The 19,584-nt window shown below is 43.6% G+C and overlaps 1 protein-coding gene across 1 annotated transcript in view; it reads right to left on the minus strand.

Moving 5' to 3' along the window:
- Positions 1–1,694: 1,694 nt before the first annotated feature.
- The window catches only part of HEATR1 (HEAT repeat containing 1), an 83,518-nt gene continuing 65,628 nt past the window's right edge, over positions 1,695–19,584 (minus strand). The window contains exons 38-45 of the mRNA XM_073672541.1: positions 13,635–13,793; positions 9,629–9,766; positions 9,377–9,481; positions 8,985–9,153; positions 6,408–6,562; positions 6,094–6,252; positions 3,887–3,995; positions 1,695–2,126 (exon numbers count right to left, since the gene is read on the minus strand). Of these exons, the coding sequence (XP_073528642.1) occupies positions 2,038–2,126; positions 3,887–3,995; positions 6,094–6,252; positions 6,408–6,562; positions 8,985–9,153; positions 9,377–9,481; positions 9,629–9,766; positions 13,635–13,793 (1,083 nt within the window). The 3' untranslated portion in view covers positions 1,695–2,037. The remainder of the gene's footprint in view (positions 2,127–3,886; positions 3,996–6,093; positions 6,253–6,407; positions 6,563–8,984; positions 9,154–9,376; positions 9,482–9,628; positions 9,767–13,634; positions 13,794–19,584) is intronic.

Genomic DNA, 19,584 nt, shown 5'->3' on the forward strand with positions numbered 1-19,584 from the left:
GTCTGGAAGAGCAAGCAAAATTTCAGTGAGAGCTGCTGGTAGGATAGCTAGAGAGGCAAATCAGAACCCCCGCTTGACTGCAAAAGACCTTCAGAAAGATTTAGCAGATTCTGGAGTTGTGGTACATTGTGCTACTGCTAAGAGACACCTGCACAAACATGGCCTTCATGGAAGAGTCATCAGAAGAAAACCTCTCCTACGTCCTCACCATAAAATTCAGAGTCAGAAGTATGCAAAAGAGCATCTAAACAAGCGTGATGCATTTTGGAAACAAGTCCTGTGGACTGATGAGGTTAAAATAGAATTCTTTGGCCACAATGATCAAATGTATGTGTGGAGAAAAAAAGAGCATAGAATTTCAGGAAAAAAACATCTTGCCACCCATGAAGCATGGGGGTGGATCAATCATGCTTTGGGGCTGTTTTGCAGCCAATGGCAGGGGGAACATTTCATGGGAAGAATGGATTCAATGAAATTTCAACAAATTCTTGATGCAAACATTACACCATCTGTAAAAAAAAAAGCTGAAGTTGAAAAGAGGATGGCTTCTACAAATGGATAATGATCCTAAACACATGTCAAAATCCACAATTGACTACCTCAAAAAGGTGCAAGGTGAAGGTTTTACAATAGACCTCACTGTCCCCTAATCTGAACATCATTGAAAATCTGTGACTAGACCTCAACATAGCCGTGTATGCAAGACGACCCAGAATCTCACAGAACTGGAAGAATGGATGAAAATTCCTCCAACAAGAATTGAAAGACTCTTGGCTGGCTACAAAAAGCGTTTACATGCTGTGATACTTTCAAAAGAGGGTGCCCAAACTTCTGCATCGGGCCATTTTCCTTTTTGTAATTTTTAAAATGTAAAACATGACAATATATATTGACAATATATATATTTTTTGCCTAAAATACAAAGGAAATGTGTCATCTTTAACTTTTGGTCTTTTAGAGATCATTTTATCTTCAACTTGCTTAACTGTTCACGATAACAGTAATTTTGACCAGGGGTGCACAAACTTTTACATGCCACTTTAGGTGGGGTCTTACAGTGATCAGACCACCAATCAGAAAGCTATTTAGATAAGTGATAGCTTTCAAATTTGAGAACAACCCTTTAAACTACTTGTATACTGGATTTGACTGCAAGTTATGGTATATTTTCTCCGTACTGTTATGTGTGCAAGCCTAAATGAATTATTGGATTTCCAAAAAAAAAAAAAAAAAAAAATGTATGTATTGATTCCATATGCCTCCAGGCTCTAGGCTGAAGCAGTCTTCTTCCTCTGTCATCTGACAATATAGTCCCTTATTTCCCTGAGGGAGGAGTCTTCTCAGCCATAATGCTGCAAACAATCTGGTCCAGGGCAGGAAGTTGCTCTGCGATGCACTGGGTGTGAGGCAATGGACTGAGCATGTGCGTCTCATAGACCTCTGCTTATTAGACAGACGTGCCCATTGCTATACACTGAACACCGGGTGGCGCCATACTATGTAAGGAAATGTCATATCTCTTCCTTGGATCATTTGTAACAGCATGTAGATGGCAAACATTGCACACTATTCACTAGCGTCAATACTCCTACATATAATGGACTTGCAAAAATCTAGGTGTAGTTAATATATAACATTATAGGAATACACAGAAAAATTAAATGCCGGATTAAAAAAAAAAAAAACAATGCTGAAAAGAGTGTAAAATAAGCCTTTAAGCTAACACATGAGTATATATCTTTACAAAATGTCTGTATATAAAGTGCAGGATACAAATGTAACTTCAATGGGCGGCTCCAGAGTTACAAGGGTATATCCGCTACATACAATGATATTGGATAGAAATTGCTTTAAAAATCCCCACAATGACGGAATCTAAAACGATTGGATCAGTGGATTGTGGTGGGAAATGTCACTGGAAGAAGAATTACATTGAAATATATGGCTGGAAACCAGCAGATCTGCTCCTGAGGAAGGATCGGGACACGGCGATACCCACAGTTCAGTACATTTTGGAGCCAGGACAGACATGGCTGCTTAGAAATAGCTCTGCAGCGATTCTCCCAGAATAGTCTCCAGCTGCTTGATTGTCTTCTGACACTGCTGCTCCACCTCTTCACAGTCATCTAGATACAAGAAGCAGCGAGATCACGTCAGGCACTGGGGTTATAATAATCAACTACGTGAAAGCTACACAAAAAAAGGCAACGGTATTAATGGCAGGAAGTGATGGCCGCGTCATCCTCTGCCAGCTCCGGAGACTGCGTGGTTGGCCATAAACTAGGCGTCCGGCCCGGCTGATGGCAAATCCAAGGACAAGTAACCCTTTCAGCAATTGCTAGTAATGATGACCCTTACTAAATAAGTGCACAACATCACTGGAAAGAACTGTCCGGACACAAATGTAGGGTTAAGGCTGTATGCTATAATGGAAATGTATACAACTTTCCATAAGATGGCGCTGAAAAGAGTTTGTGGCTATTAAAATGGTTGTCCAAGATTAGAAAACCTCCAGACACAGCGCCATAACTCTCCACAGGCTGTGTGGGGTACTGCAGCTCAACTGTACTCACTTCATTGGGGCAGAGCTACAATACTAGACGTAACCCGAGGAGCAGATAAGTGCTGTTTGTGGAAGAAAGCAGCCAAGATTTTCTAATCCCGGACAACCCCTTAGAAGAACCTGTCCCTTTGTACATGCAGGTCAACCTGCAGACAGCACGGTATAGAGAAGAAGCTGAGCAGAGTATGTGGGTATGTTGGAAAAGATTCACTATGTGTATTTTATTAATTGAAATCCCTGGTGTTTGTTGTATAGGAGTCCAGTGGGCGGTCCTACTAAATGATTGACAGCTAGCTCTATATGCGGTCATGCAGAGAAGACTGTCAGTCACTGACTAGCACCGCCTACTGGACTTCTGTGCATACAAACACCTGGGATTTCAATGAATAAAATGAAAGTTTTACTGAAACTTTTGCCACAAGTATATAGGAGTGTGATCAGCGCCTCCTGCTCGAGATCATCTGTCTGCAGAGCAGATCCCATTTTTAACAGGTCAGGTTCCTTTTTAAACAATGTCACATGTTACAGTTATCAGAATTACTTCATGAGTCAAAGCAATGGAGTAGTGACGGGGAAGTGACACTTCTCATCACTGCCCTGCGAGGCAGCCAGCAGATTACTGTCTGGAGTATAACAGCCTGAAAGTGCTGATAAGACGACTATGGTTTCCCTATAGCCTTAGCTGTTATATTACTCGTCCAGTCTTTAAGAATTTGAAAGAGACTTGAGAATGAAAATTTTTCAATGAAAACTCCTCTCATAAGTCTAAGAGTTGATCCCATGACAGAAGCCAAAGTGCCAGTACAGCACAATCAGTGCCAGCAGCTTGGTTCCTTTCACACTATATTAATTTTGTGATTACCCATAGTCACCACTAGGGGAACTCACAATACATTTTGTTTTACTTCCTAATATAGCATTATTAATTCCACAGCGCTTTACACACATTATTATTGCTGTTCCCATTGGGGTTCACAATCTACATTTCCTATCACTATGTCTTTGGAGTGTGGGAGGAAACCGGAGAAAACCCACGCAAACACGGGGAGAACATACAAACTCCTTGCAGATGTTTCCTTGGTGGGATTTGAACCCAGGGCCCCAGTGCTAACCACTGAGACACCGTGCTGCCCTTATAGTTCTCATTAAAGTCAATGCTTCCTGCCAGTAAGTGGTGTATTTTTTGACTGCTCTGCATGGTATCCTATCATCCTCCAGATGAGTAGACAATTATAAATATGATTAAAATACTCTTGATTACAAAGAGCTGCATATACAGTTATCTGACATATATATGGATATTCACAATGTAGGAGAACATACCTTCCATGAGTTCTGCCAGGAATGGGATGGACTCTGGCAGCAGGACCATGTAGTTTTCCCGCAGTTTTTCCACCAGTTCAACCAGGACAAGCAATGCAGCAAAGCGAACCTGACAGCAGATGAAACATTTCAGTAATGGGGACAAGAATACCTGAATTACCGTGTGCCACAATGCTACGTAACCACTGAAGCCACGTGTATTGTATTCTTTATTCCTGTATAGGGGATGATCACCGAGTGCTCTACCTAGAATCACTGGTCAATCAGTGAAAGTGATCAGTGTTTATACTGTATACTCTGTATCCCAGAAATGTGTGATTTTATACTTCTACGTATATAGGATTCATAGTGATTTCAATGCTTGGCATCACTGCAGAGCAGACTGGGCTCTATTCACACTGTGTTTGGTCTTTCTGTCCATCCCTGAAGCCTCCCTTTTCAAAAAGTATAGGGGGCAATTAATAAACCTTTTACACCAAAAAACAGTATATCGTCACCTAACTTGACATGTTCAATGCTTATGCTAGGTGTTCTTCCAAGCAGAGAGATCTTATTTGTAGCGGTAAGTAACCTTAAATTTCTTTAACCAACTGCACTTGTCTTTACTGCAATTCATCCTGCAAGAAATCTAAAAGTTCAGCATAGGGGCTCTTTCCAGAGGTTTATAGTTCATAAATCAATGAATCCTGGAACCTAGGAGGAGGAGGCTTGTAATAACTGCAGCCATGATGATGGAGGATCACACAACAGTACCTACACGGTACAAAATGTAAAGTATATGGTGGATCTGCCTGATTGTACAAAGGTTTCTTCTGAAATAGGAGGTAGGTAAAAAATAACCCAAAACACTAAAGTGAATGTGCACTATACACATTTAAGTGTGTCATTTTTTTCTGGTACAGATTTCAAAATTCTAACATTATGAATGCCTGCAGCCACCACTAGAGGGAGCTTTTGGAAGCTGACTGCATACGGTCTCATTGGGTTGCGTGTGGATGCAGTAAGCTCACTCCAGTGGTGGATATAAAAAGCTAGCACTTTATGATGTATCTCTATTTTATACATTGCTCTATATTAGATAAATGGATCTCTGACCTGGATGAAGATTTGAGAAAGATTTGATAAATATTTCCCATTTGAAGCATTTATGGCTTGTCCACTAAGCCTGTTAGGTGTTGCATTGGCTTTAATGGGGAGGTGGCCATGGTGCTTGCTCAGATGTTTGCATAACTTCTATAGATCTCAACGCAAGCACGACCACCTCTTCTATGGAGTGCAATGCTTCATATGAGAGCAGTCCTTTAAGGGGTTGTCCACTAGTATACCCACATTATTTGTTTCTGGACAACACCACTATAACAATGTCCGCTTAGAATCACATCGCCGACATCAAAGAAGTGGCATCGGTAAACAAGATATGTATGAGTTTAGGTTTTTGGGGTTTTTTTACTCTGTGGGGCACTGAAGCAATTAAAGGGCATCTGTCAGTAGAATCATCCCTCCTATGCCATTTGTATGGGCATGTAGGTCATAGGAAGCTGAATAAAATGATACTTTTATGGCTGAGATTCAATGTCTTATTCCAGAGAAATCCACATTTTTCTCCATATGTAAATGAGCTGTTAAGATCTATGGGACTGACATAGATCTGCATGAGAATCTGCCTCCAGAGATTATGATAAATGAAAGGAGAGTTACCAGTGTGAGACATGTAATGACTGACAGTCTGCTGTCCTGATCTACACGTCTCACACTGGTATCGCCTTCCTTCATTTATCATAAGCTCTGGAGGCAGATTTTCAGGGAGATTAGTGCCTTTAGATCTTAACAGTTCAATTACTTATTAAGAAAAATGGGGATTTCTCTGGAATAAGACAACAGACTGTACATATCAAGGTATCACTGTATTCAGCTTCCTATGACCTATGTGCCCATATAGTCAGCTTAGGAGGGTTGATCCCACTGACAGATTCCTTTTAAGAATAGGTTGTCCACAAGTGGACAGCCCCTTTAATAATTTATTCAGCACAGAAGGTCTACATTGTCTCCATTTGCTATGCATCTGACTACAATTTATTGCTCATTAGTTTTCTTCAAGAAAAAGGTCTACCCTGTAATCAGCACATTATGTGACATCTTGGCTTCTGGGAGCCTCCTCGAATATTTCCATACAAATTAAATATTTGGATCTTAACGAGATTTCTCACCTTAGGAGACGAGTGGCGCATCTTTAGAAGTATCTGGTAGTTGAGTGGCTTCCACAGGGAGTCGTCCGCCATAGCAACAGAGAACTGAGCAATGCAAGGAACCAGGCTCCGGCTGACTCTTATCTGGTACTTCTCTTCTCCTCCAAGCACATTTTCAATCTAATAAAAGAGAATTATGTAATGTATCACACAAACATACAGTAAATCATGTGTTTGGTGCTTCAATTTATTCTCTGCCGGTGTAAAGAGTAAAACTATCAGCAGCAACAGAGCAGGCGGAAACAAGAAGCGCAGAATATGATCTAGGGAAATACCTGATCCACCAGGGGCATTAGTAAGGCCTCTGCCCTCTCCTTGCTGACAAAATGCTGAGTATCATATAGGAAGATTTTGTGTAGACAGTTCAGTACAAACTCCAGAAGAAGGCAACTTTTCTCATTATTGTCATCAGATCCAAAAAAGTCTTCATCTAAATATAAAAAAAAAGATATCACAAGATGTTATTAGGGCTACAAGCAGATGGTAAACACCAAACATACAGCTAGACATTTCTGATAAAGTACTAACGTCCCAACCACTTAAAGAAGCACTCTCTCCAAACTTTTTATCCTCTTAATATATTGCCATCATCATATTATATAGCACTGTGTACTTACAATTGCTCATTTTGCCTTTCTACCCAGCTAATTCTTCTCTTTTCTCTGCTCTATGTAGAAACAGGAAGTCTCTTGTCCCTATTTTTATCATTCCCCTCTTCACCGTCTGACCCAGCTGCTCCTCCTCTTCTCTCTGCCATGAACTTTTGCAGTGACTCATGACTCAAACACTTATGACCTCCTGTTTCTGCATAGAGCTAAGAAGGATTCAGCTAATCGGTTTTTAATCATGTGATGTCAAATGGAAAAGAGAAGCATTATCTGGGTAGAAAGGCAAAACGAGCAATTGTAAGAACACAGTGCAATATAATATGATGACTGCAATATATTAAGAAGATAAAAACTTTGATGGGAGCAGTAGTGCTTCTTTAAACGGAATATGTCATCATAAAATTAGTTAAGTTTATATTTTAAACAGAAGTAGATCTACCATGATGGATCGGGCGCGCAGCTGAAATAATACAATTCTTCAACAGTAGTGAAGCACATCATTCTCCTTGTTCCTTAAATTACAATTCCTATTTACCAAGCAATATTACTCTGCATCTCTTTTACCCATTTGATCGTCCTCCACTCTGGTGTCTTTATCCGTTGATATCTCACGGCAGCACTCCATATGCCTTTCCTACCATTTATACACAACTCACTATCTTCTTTTCCCTCATGTCTTTTTACCTTCATTTCTCCATTCTTCCCCCCTCAATACCTTGCAGCCTCGCACACTAATTCCCCGTTAACCATTTCATAGCACCCTCCCTGGGTTCCCATCCCCATTTTTATACTCTGCCTTATCTATTTTTTTTTTTCCTTCCTTTAATGCTTGTTTTCTTCTCTGCCTTTCTCCTTTTTAATCCCTCACATTCCATCTTCCTTTCCTCATTCTATTACCTCTTATTTCTTTCACACTTCACCTCATTCCTTTACCATCTTCTCTTTTTTTCCTTATTAACAATTACATCGCCCCTCTGTTTCATTGTAACACCTCCCTCTACCCATTTGGTAACACCCTTCTGGGCGTTCCTGGGGCTCATGGCACCCATTTTAGACTTTTTATACCCCCTTATGCATTGCATTCCATACATTCAATTCTTTGTTTTTGAAACAAAAACCTTATCCTCTAATGGCAAAGAATCGTATGATTTCAGCAGCGCGGACGATCCATCATGGTACATTCACTCCTGTTTAGCAGCTCCTGGGAGATTTCTTTGCTCCAGAAACGAGGCAGCAGCAGCCGATAACCATATCTATATAGGAGTTGTGCCTCTCAACACCCTCAGGTGAGCCCCACAATATAATGCACTCCTCCTTAGGGTATCACCTTATGCTTTGTGCGCCTTGTTCCCTTCCAGTATATCTTCATTTTTAATTTAAACATACATTTAAAAAGGGTGTGTCAGTACAGAATGACTGTTCAAACCAAGCGCAAGCACTTAGTGCACCCTTGGTGTGGCCAAACAGTTCACTACAATTTCCCACCTACTTGCTGTTCCATCTATCTCTACCCTTGCCTTCCTTGATTGACAGCTCTGGCTTTTAAGGAGCCATAAGGAGTGTAGAGACAGAAGGAGAAAATGTAGAAAGATGCACAGAACTGTTTGGCCATGCCAGGGGTGCACAAAGTGCCAGTGTTTGGTTTGATAAGTCATTTAATTTGATAGGCATCCTTTTAATAAATTGCTGGTTTTTTTTTTCATTATTCCACATCATAATCTATGTTGTTTAAAATTATATCTTAAATTCTTTCAATTTTCACTTTGGTCACTGTGCCAGGTATTGCGCTGATACTTCAAGTAGAGATCACTTCTCACAGGCAATATTACATGTAAAGCTAACACCTATATAAAAATAACAAGGTATAGCAGCAGTCACAATAAGTGATGGTCACAGTTCCACCCTCCCTGCACAATGACCTCCGCACATTTTACAGAGCATGCCTAGAAAATACTCATACAGAAGCCAACGAATATGGTCCATGTGACTGTTATTAATAACTTATGGAGATATGCCTTATAAGAGCCAGGACAAGATGGCAGCTCCCATAATTATGTACAAAAAATTAGAATAAAAAAAAAAAATCTATAAAATAAAAACATTTGAAAACAAGAATGTTTCATAAACTGCTTTTAAATATTAAAAAATATTAATCTGTGATATATTCCTATAAGATCACCTTTTCTGTAAATGCACAGGGATGAGGATATAAACCATACAGTGCTAAATACCATCACAATATACCTGTTTTCATTGTATTCGTCTGGTTTAAAATGTCCCCAAAAGGCTTAACAAGGTGACCAGCAAACAAGGTAAAAAGTCCCTTCAGCTTGTCAGCAATGCAATCAGCCAGGCAGCAGAAGGTGAGGAGTCGGTCCTTTGAGGATCCCTCTGTTTTAGACCAGTCGAAAAGCTGTGAAAAATAGAAGGAAAAATAGGTCACCAACTCTTCCTATTGCTTAAATAACTGACATATTCCACAACATTATACGACGATTGTCATCATCCAACCAGTCCCTGGGCCAACTGGGACTTGTACACCAAGGCCGATCTATGACTGGGAGTCAATGAACGAATGTTTTTGGAGCCCAGGAGGAAACTTCTACATGCACATCAAATATTTTATTTTGCCTTACCTTAAAGAAAAGTGGCCTAAATGTGGCTTCTGAAAGCTTCATGACCATGATGATGAAACAGTTAATGATATGACCTTCCGTGGTGCCCAATTCTTCCAGATCATTCTGAAAAAAAAAATGAAAAACCCACTTATATGACAAATATCCATCGCTCACTTTCTTGTAACATTACATAAGCTGGCAGTTTTACATCAGACAGGTGGTTGTGGGCGCCATACAGAGACAGCTCAAGCTTTCCCCCATTATAGTCACCTTGGGATGTTCTGCTCTGTAATCCAGGGCTTTCAGGAAGAACGTGGTCAGTTCAGACTGATGAGATACCAGCTGCTGCTTCTCCATTGTCGCAATGTGTTCCTTTAGTATGTCCATTAGGGATCGCAGGCATTTTTCCTACATATAAAAGAAAATACTTAAAGGAGTTGTCCAATACTTTATATTATCCCCCCAATGTATCCCCCCGGGGCCCCTAAGACTTTTTGTAATTACCTTACGTTGCTAATAATACATGTGAGCGGCGCTATCGGTGGCCGCTCACAGGCGTCACATGACCCCGCACTGACGTCACGACAAGTGAGGCGTGACTCAGCGCTGGGGTCCCCGCGGTGGCTGCTGGGTGTGACGCAGGGGGGTAACCCCACCCACAACCCAGCAGCCACCGCGCGCTTTCCCAATGAATGGGGAGAGGCAGAGCGCGCGGTGGATGCTGGGTGTGACGCGGGGGATTACCACACCCACAGCCCAGCATCCACCTGGAAAGAGGAAGACAAAGACCCCCAGCTGCTGCCAGCACTTGTCGTGACATCAGCGGATGTCAGAGCCGGCTGCAGCCGGGGGTCACGTGATGCCGGTGAGCGGCCAGTGATAGCGCCGCTCACAGGCATTATCTGCAAGGTAAGGTAATTACAAAAATCCTTAGGGGCCCCGGGGGGGATACATTGGGGAGGGGAATATAAAGTACTGGACAATCCCTTTAATATGTAACAACGTGAAAAACAGTAAGAGGAGGCAAAGAATTCTTCAGCCCTGGGAGGATAAGAACTAGCAGGGACTAGACCAGGTTCTTAAAGGGACTGTCAGAATAGAATTACTGTAGAAACCAAGTTCAGGCGCTCGGCGCCTGATGGCGGGGGGGCAATCATTTATATACACCTTCCCAACCTGCTTGGTTTCCATCCATCTCCACCCTACTCGGGTTCCATGAAGCCAGAGCTGTCTATCAAAGAAGAAAGGAGGTGGAAATACAGGTATAACAGGCAGGTGGGAAGGTGTATATAAATGATTGGCCCCACCGTGAAGCAAAGAGCGGTAGGACTTTGTTTGAACTGTCATCCTGTGCTGACAAGAGTCCCTTTAAAGGGGTTCTCCAGCCTTAGGATACAAGGTACTGCAGGCACTCTGCAGACTTGTGAATTCTCTCAGCGCACGCACGGTTCTCCGGTGGTTCTTCCGGCCACATTCTGACTTGTCGTGTCCGGCCTCACTCAATACATGCGCTCGCCACCGGAAAGCAAATCCTGCAGACTTGTACCCAAATTCCGGACAACCCCTTTAAGAAACTAATTAAATTTAGAAATGGATTAATATGTGTAAGAAATTCAAAAATTTTTGCTAAAAATTAGTTTGAGCCACCATAACCTGCTCCTTCCACAATGCCAGAGACAAGAGATTGTAGAGATTGGTCTTAGAAAGCAATTGTAGTGTAGACTCTAATGATTAAAGAATATCAGCATTCACAATTCTGCAGGCTACATGTATCAAGCGCAGCGTTTCCCAAACCCCAGTACTGACAGCCCCTAACACATCAAGTTTTCAGGATTCCTTATTATTGCACAGGAGCCTTATTATCAAAGCATCAGAATCTGCCTCGGGTTCTCTCCTCTCTGCAATACTAATGAAATCCTGAAAACATGACCTGCTGGGGGCCATGAGGATTGGAGTTTGGACACACTGGTCTAGAGGATCCCCCACCCCTAACAGCCCCCCCATCTACTAAAAAAAAACTCTTAAGATGCATTTCATTTTAAAAGGCATACATTGCCCATAGCCTCTAATCTTAAATAATGTAATTTTGGCCTTCATCAGTATATAGGATTTCTTAAATAGAATTTGTCAGCAGGTTTTTGCTATTTAATGTGAGAGCAGCATAATATAGGTCACAAGACCCTGATTCCAAGGATGTGTCACTTATTAGGCTGTGTGCTGTAGTTTCCATACAATCAGTGTTTTATCAGCAGGTGATTATGACTAGAGGACTAGTCTCATGTGCAGACCAGTCAGACTAATCTGTGTAACCCCGCACCACCACTGATTGGCTGCTTGCTGATAATGCACTGTGTACACAGAAAGCTGGCAGTCAGGGATGGGGTTATGCACAGAGCAGAAGACTTAGATCTGCTACATCTATATCAGGCAAAAACATGGATTATATAAAAACTGCACCACGCAGTGATGCATCACTGGAATCAGGCTCTCTGTCTCTACATTATGCTGCTATCAGATTCCATAGCAAAAATCTGCTGACAGATTCCCTTTAATGCTGTAGCCAATAGCGGACATAAGTCAAGGCATAGGTTGGAGTTATATGTCCAGGGATACTCATGATTTTTACCTCTGACATATGGAACAATGCGTAAAGGGGAACCAGTCATGGTGAGAACATAGCATTTAATTAACTGAAATCCCGGGTGTTTGTATACATAGGAGTCCAGTGGGCGGTGTTAATCAGTGATTGACAGTCTTCCCTGTACGACTGTGCGTGCAGAGATAGGTGTCAATCACTAGTAGGACCGCCCACTGGACTCATGATTAGAACAGCAGGGATTTTATTGAATAAAATACAAATTATACTGAATCTTTTCCATCAAAACTATATACCTTCCTGACCACAGAATAGACTACAACGTGACAGGTTCCCTGTAATCTGTGTCCCACAGCATTGCGGAATTGTCTCACAACATTATAAGAGATCAGCTATGAACTTAGGGGGGTCTGACAACATCTTTGTCAAATATTTCTAATGAATACCAGTAGATTAATGAATACAGCTCAGAACTATTAAAGGGAACCTGTCAGCTGATTCATGCTGCCCAAAGCGCGAGCCGGGCTGGTCCTGCATATCAGAGAAATGGGGACTATAGGGAGAGATGTGACTAGTCCAGTGCGGTCCCCCGGATAACTTCTCAAGGCTCCAGGTGATTGTACACACATGGTGGAGACCTGTCAATCACCAGGAGTGGTGCAGCGAAATGGGAGCTAAGCCAGACTAGTCCGTTCCGTCCCTATAGTCCCCAACTGGTTCTTGCACAGCCAGACTCATGTTTGGACGGCATACAGACTTGAGAAGTTCCCTTTAAGCTATGTTCACACAGGGCTGGTACAGCAGAAAGTCTGCTGCCATTATACAGTACTAGCAAAGTAGATGAGTTATTACCAAATCTCAACCAAAAAATCCCAAAAGAAATAACCCCATTTGTGAATGATTTTGCAGTGGATTAACTGCAGATCTGAAAGAACCCCACTATCATAGGAGCAGACACCAACACAGTAGGCCAGTCTGTATACAGACATGCAGAAAATCGGGTCACGCAGCCACAGAAGAGCCACGGCAGGGGGGGTAGTACACGATTCATAATGACCAGCAGCACATTCAGAAAAAAAAAATTGCCAAAATCCCAGTGAAATGTTGCAGATTTGCGGCTTCAGATGTCAGTTTTGTTTCTAATCGCTGAGGATATTTTCGCTTTTTATGTAAATTGTATCAATATATCAGCTGCATAATAGGGATCAATGTAACCTAACACTTTCAGATTACATTGCGCCTCCGCCGAGTTAAATCTACTTCTTCAAATCCCTCTTCACACTCATCTGTTCTCGTTTTCATCCGTCTCATTAATAACTCAATCTACACCCAACCACATTAAGAGTTCTTAGGAAAACTCACTTGCAGCAATAATAAAGCCATAAATCAGGCTTTTTTCGGTTGGTATTGATGGCTTCTTACTAAGGCCTGTGGCAGATTCATACTCCGCTGGCAGTAGAGCCGCTCTGTTACTGATTGCAGAACGCTTTATTTAGAGCAGACTAAGCCCTTCAATAAAAGAACAGGAAAGTGCTAAACACAGAACAAATAAATGATGATGAATATGGCGGCTCTGAGCCTCAGGCAGCGGATACATTCTAATTATGTCCAGAAAGATTTCCCTGCTGCGTAGAGACGTCTAGTGAGGTTAGGTATGGATAGCTACATAGTCACACTTACCTGCCGTGTGTCCAGAAGATGACAATAGCACCTGGTGACCGCTGGCAGGAGGACTCGGGCCGCTAGCTTGGTTGATAAAGTGGTCTTCAGCGCTGTGATCCTGATAGACAGCTGAGACGTGGGCCCGACTTTGACAGCAATCTTATCCAGACGTGTTATCTAGATGGCAGGAGGAGCACAAGAACGATTCAACCCACGTCTGTGGCGTGTACAGATTGTACAATCTGATTTTATACCAATTAACTAGAGCCAATCTGGTAAAACCCAAGTCATATACAGTACAGACCAAAAGTTTGGACACACCTCATTTAAAGATTTTTCTGCATTTTCATGACTTTGAAAATTGTACATTCACACTGAAGGCATCAAAACTATGAATTAACACATGTGGAATTATATACTTAACAAAAAAGTGTGAAACAACTGAAAATATGTCTTATATTCTAGGTTCTTCAAAGTAGCCACCTTTTGCTTTGATGACTGCTTTGCACACTCTTGGCATTCTCTTGATGAACTTCAAGAGGTAGTCACCGGAAATGGTTTTCACTTCACAGGTGTGCCCTGTCAGGTTTAATAAGTGGGATTTCTTGCCTTATAAATGGGGTTGGGACCATCAGTTGTGTTGTGCAGAAGTCAGGTGGATACACAGCTGATAGTCCTACTGAATAGACTGTTAGAATTTGTATTATTGCAAGAAAAGATCCTAGTTACTTACCGGTAACAGGATTTTACAGAGCCCATGACAGCACCACCTGAGAGAGGGTATCCACCCAACAAGGACAGGAACCTACTGAAAAAAAAGGCGGTACCGCTCTTCCGCATCAGTTTTTTTTTCAGAGCATGAGAGGGCCTCCGAAAAATAGGTTAGTACATAACTACCACCTAAACATTTCTTAATAAAACACCCTAAGAAGTGCACACCATAAGTGATAAAGGGGAGGGAATTAATAGGGTGCTGTCATGGGCTCTGTAAAATCCCGTTACCAGTAAGTAACTAGGATCTTTTCCCCTTCTCCCATGACAGCACCACCTGAGAGATTTAGAGAGATCAGACACCAGAGGGAGGGATCACCGCTTGCAACACCTTCCTCCCAAAGGACAGATCAGTAGAAAAGGAAAGGTCAAGACGGTAATGCTTGTAAAATGTCGCGGGGGATGACCAAGTTGCCGCCTTACATATGATGTAGATGGGCACATCCGCCTTCTCAGCCCAGGAAGCAGCTACAGCTCTGGTGGAGTGGGCCTTCAGGTTCTCTGGAACTGGCAGATTGCTAGAAGAGTACGCTAAGCCAATGGTGTCCCTGGCCCAGCTAGCTATGGTCCCCCTTGTAACCTTAATCCCTTTCCTAGCCCCCTGAAATGAGATGAATAAGGCGTCGCTTTTTCTCCAGGCCTTTGTCACCTCCAAATACTGGACTAATACCCTCTTAACATCTAAAGTGTGAAGCTTTTGTTCCTCAGAATTCCCAGGGTTAGGATAGAAGGAAGGGAGAGAAATTACTTGTGTCCTATGGAATTTGGAGGCTACTTTTGGAAGATAGGCCGGGTCTGGTCTTAGGATTACTCTATCCATACACACCTGAGTGAACGGATGGTTAACTGACCGCGCGTGCAGATCACTAACCCTACGAGCTGACGTTTGAGCTACCAGCATGGCTGTTTTTAAGGTGAGAATTTTCTCCGAAACTTCCCCTAAGGGCTCAAAGGGAGGCTTGGATAGAGCTTCTAGAACCAGATTAAGCTCCCAAGGAGGCATCCTTGGGAATAGGAATGGGTCTAGATCTACTGCAAGCTTTAATGAATCTGATGATCCACCTATTCGCTGCCAAGTCGCAATTATATAGTGCCCCCAGAGCTGATACTTGTACCTTAAGGGTACTGGTGGCTAACCCCATGCTTAAGTCTTTCTGAAGGAATTCCAGGATGGCCCCAATAGGAACCTTCCCTTTGGGGGACTGACCCGAGGTAGACAGAAATTTAGCCCAGGTTCTGCCATAGATCCTAGTCGTCACCGGCTTCCTACTCAGCAGTAGCAACTAGACCTGGAGAAAACCCCTCCTGCATTACTAGTGACCTTTCAAAATCCAGGCCGTCAAATGCAGGCCCGATCTTTGGGGATGGAAGACTGGACCCTGCCTGAGGAGATCTGGGGTGTCCGGAAGAACCATGGATCCGCTTGGGACATTCTCTTCATCCAAGTGAACCATGGTCTCTTGGGCCAAAACGGGGTGATCAATATAACCCTCGCCTGGTCTTCTTGGATCTTTCTTAGGATAGTAGGGATGAGCATTAGAGGGGGAAAGGCATAGGCCAGGGTAAAATCCCAAGGAATTTGCAGTGCGTCCACCGCAAACGGCTTCTCCTTTGGATTCAGGGAGCAAAAGATTTTGGTTTTCCGATTGTGTTTGTTAGCAAACAGATCTATCTGAGGTTGTCCCCATCGGCCGACAATCTGCTGGAATACCGCTGGATTCAATTCCCATTCTCCTTGTTTCAAGATGTGTCGACTTAGAACATTGGCTTTTACGTTCTCATCTTATATGCAGTGCCGAGAGCGTGAATAGATGACTCTCCGCAAAACGAAGGATCTGATCCGCTACGAAAATCAGAGGAAGGCATCTGGTAGCCCCCTGACGATTGATGTAGGCGACTGTCGTTCGGTTGTCCGACATTATCCGGATATGATGACCCTGAAGAAGAGAACTGAACTCTAATAGCGCATTCCTGACTGCCAACAGCTCCCTCATGTTGGAGGAGAGACCCGTCTCGCTGTCCGACCAGAGGCCTTGAATTGAATGATCTCTCAGGTGAGCTCCCCAGCCTTCTGCGCTTGCATCTGTCATAATCGTATCTGACAGCTGGAAAGACCAAGGAACCCACAGAGATAGATTTACCGGATTCATCCACCAGTCCAACGAGTTGATTACTAAACTTGAAAGGGATATTCTTCCATCCAGGCAACCTCTGAGCCGTTTGTCTGCTGTCAGGATCTCCTGCTGAAGACATCTGGAATGGAACTGGGCCCACTGAACTGCCGGGATACAAGATGTCATTGTACCCAATAGAGAAATTGCATTTCTCAAGGTCATGGATGGATTGCTGATTACGCGTGATATGAGGGAACTGATCTTCAGTTTCTTGTCCTCTGGCAGAAGACAAGTCTGGTTTTCCGAGTCCAAAATGAGACCTAGGAATGATTGAAACTTTTTTGGTTCTAGTCTCGATTTTTCAAAATTTAACATCCAACCCAGGCCATTTAGACTGGCCATGACTTCCACCAGAGCCAGTGCGCAGAGTTGTTTTGATCTGCCCACCACTAAAAAATCGTCCCGGTAAGGGATGACTAGGATATCTTTCTCCCTTAAATGCGCTGTGACTTCCAGGATAATCTTTGTGAAAACCCTTGGAGCCATGGAGATGCCAAAGGGAAGAGCTGCAAACTGAAAATGCCTTATGTGCTTGCCGAACCGTACAGCTACCTTCAGAAACTGTTGGTGTGCAGGAAAGGTTGGGACGTGGTAGTAAGCGTCCTTCAAATCGAGGACGCACATATAACAGTCTGGAAACAACATTTTTATGGCCGATTTTATTGATTCCATCTTGAATGGCCTGTAAATCAAATGGTCGTTCAACTTCTTCAAGTTGACAATGGTTCTGAAGGAGCCATCCGGCTTCTTTATCAGGAAGATAGTTGAGTAAAACCCTCTCCCTTGCTCGGGTACAGGTGTTTCTACTAGAACCCCCTTCACAACCAGAGTGAGTACTTCCTGCTGCAGGGCCATCTGCTCCCTTAGGCCTCTGGGGGCTGAAATACTGACGGTGTTTCTGGGAATGTTTTTGAACTCCAACTTCAGCCCCCTCCTGATTATCCCTAAAATCCAAGCACTGGACGAGATTTTTTCCCAGGCGGGAAGGAAGTGGGACAACCTTCCTCCCACCTGGGGAGGTCCGTCACTTAGAGGCTTTCTTATTCTCGGACGATGGACCCCCGAACATGAAGCCTCTGTTATTCGGCTTCCTGTCTCTCCAACCACTTTGGTCTCTGGGAAACTTGCTCCGATTGTATTTCCTCTTCCGAAAGGAGCTCTTATATCGGGAACAGACACAGTGGGAAACCCATGTTTCTTGTCCGCGGCCTTATCCAGGATGTCATCTAAGGCCTTCCTGAAAAGAAAGTCCCCCTTGCAAGGGATTGAGCAGAGTTTAGATTTTGACTGCACATCCCCTGGCCAGCTCTTAAGCCATAATGCCCTACGGGCTGCATTAGAAAGATTTGCTGACCTGGCAGCCAGCCTAACTGAATCTGCCGATGCATCTGCAAGGAATGCAGCCGCCCCCTGCAAAAGAGGAAGACCCGACAGAATTTTCTCTCTAGAGACATTCCCTTTGATCTGGTCCTCTAACTGTTGAAGCCAGATCATCATAGACTTGGCTGTGCAGGTGGCTGCCACTGCTGGTTTCAGAGCCCCTGCTGATAACTTCCAGGCCTGTTTAAGAAAAGACTCCGCCTTTTTATCAAGCGGATCTTTTAGGGTCCCCAAATCCTCAAAGGGCAGTGTGGATCTTTTCAAGGACTTCATGATGGCCACATCAATTTTAGGGGTTTTGTCCCACTTAGCTGCATCCTCCTCTTCAAAGGGGTATCTCCGCTTAGAAGGCAGCTGGCCTTTCCTCTCTGTTTTTTTCCATTCCCTATCTATAAGAGTCTTGATCCTCTTGTTAACTGGGAATGTGCGTTTCCTCCTCTGATCTAAGCCCCCGTACATGACATCCTGAACTGTTCTGGGAGCTTTGGCATCGGCAATACCCATAGTCACTCTAATAGCCTTGACTAATCTTTCAGTATTGTCCACCGAAAAACAAGGCCTACCCCCTCCATCATCATCCAAAGACTCTGATGAAGACGATGAAGAGAGGTCAGAGGGGGAAGGATATTCCCTCGTGAAACAGGACTCTACTGATTCCTCTGAGTCCGAGGAAATCCGTTTCTGCTTCCTCCTCTCACGAGAGGTCAAGCTCTTTAAGGAACCCCTGACCTCCGTCTGGATCAAGGTTTTTAAATCCATAGACAAACTAGGGGACTCCTCTGCTATAGTTTTCTGGATACAATCAGAGCAAAGGTTTTTAGCGTAGGAGCTGGGAAGGCTAACTTTACATAATGCACACTCCTTATTCTTATTCTTGGAACTACACTTTTTTGGTTCCTAACAACCAGAAAGAAATGAAAGGAGAGAAAAGAGAAAAAACAGAAGAGCACATTACTAAGGTGAACTTTCACGAAGATCACTCACCACACTGCCGTTCAGACTAGGGTACTGGAGGCGGTGGTTACCGTTCACATGAAGGCTCCCATCTGGCGGAGATGGATTCACGAGATCTCTTCTGACCGGTTCTGCCAGCACTCGAATGACCCCCACTGCTGTGGCTCTGATGATGGGAAGACTCCCGATGCTCCGGTTGTCTCACATTTTGCTTGAGCTGCTTACGCTGCTGTGGCTTCTGCTGTTCCTCGGGCGGCGGTGACAGTTGCTGCCCAAGTGACTGTGGCTCCTCACTCATGATGACGGGGATGCAGAAACTGCCATCTTGACTGCTTCCCATCCTTTTAAAGCATAAGGGGGCTCCACCTCCTTTGGGACCCTCTCCTTCCGGCAGCAGTGTGCTCTCTCTTTTAGCTTAACGTAGGAGCTGTAATTTTCTTATACTCATATATATTTATTTATTTTTTTTACTAAAATAAATATACATTCCCTTTTTTTTTCTCTTCATGCCAGCTGGCGCGCTACGCCGCAGGGTCCCTCCTGCGCGTGCGCAGACCCAGTGGCTCCCGGCGCGCTTGCAAACGGGGATGTCCCTGGACATCGCACCCCGCGCAAGCGCAGACCCGGGCTTCCGGCGCACTCGTACTAGGGCGCGACACGACCCCGCGCGTGCGCAGCCCAGACTTCCG

This window comes from Phyllobates terribilis, unplaced genomic scaffold (genome assembly GCF_046119375.1).
Source record: "Phyllobates terribilis strain yellow unplaced genomic scaffold, ASM4611937v1 Scaffold_3__8_contigs__length_932513732, whole genome shotgun sequence".
Classification (NCBI taxonomy): domain Eukaryota; kingdom Metazoa; phylum Chordata; class Amphibia; order Anura; family Dendrobatidae; genus Phyllobates; species Phyllobates terribilis.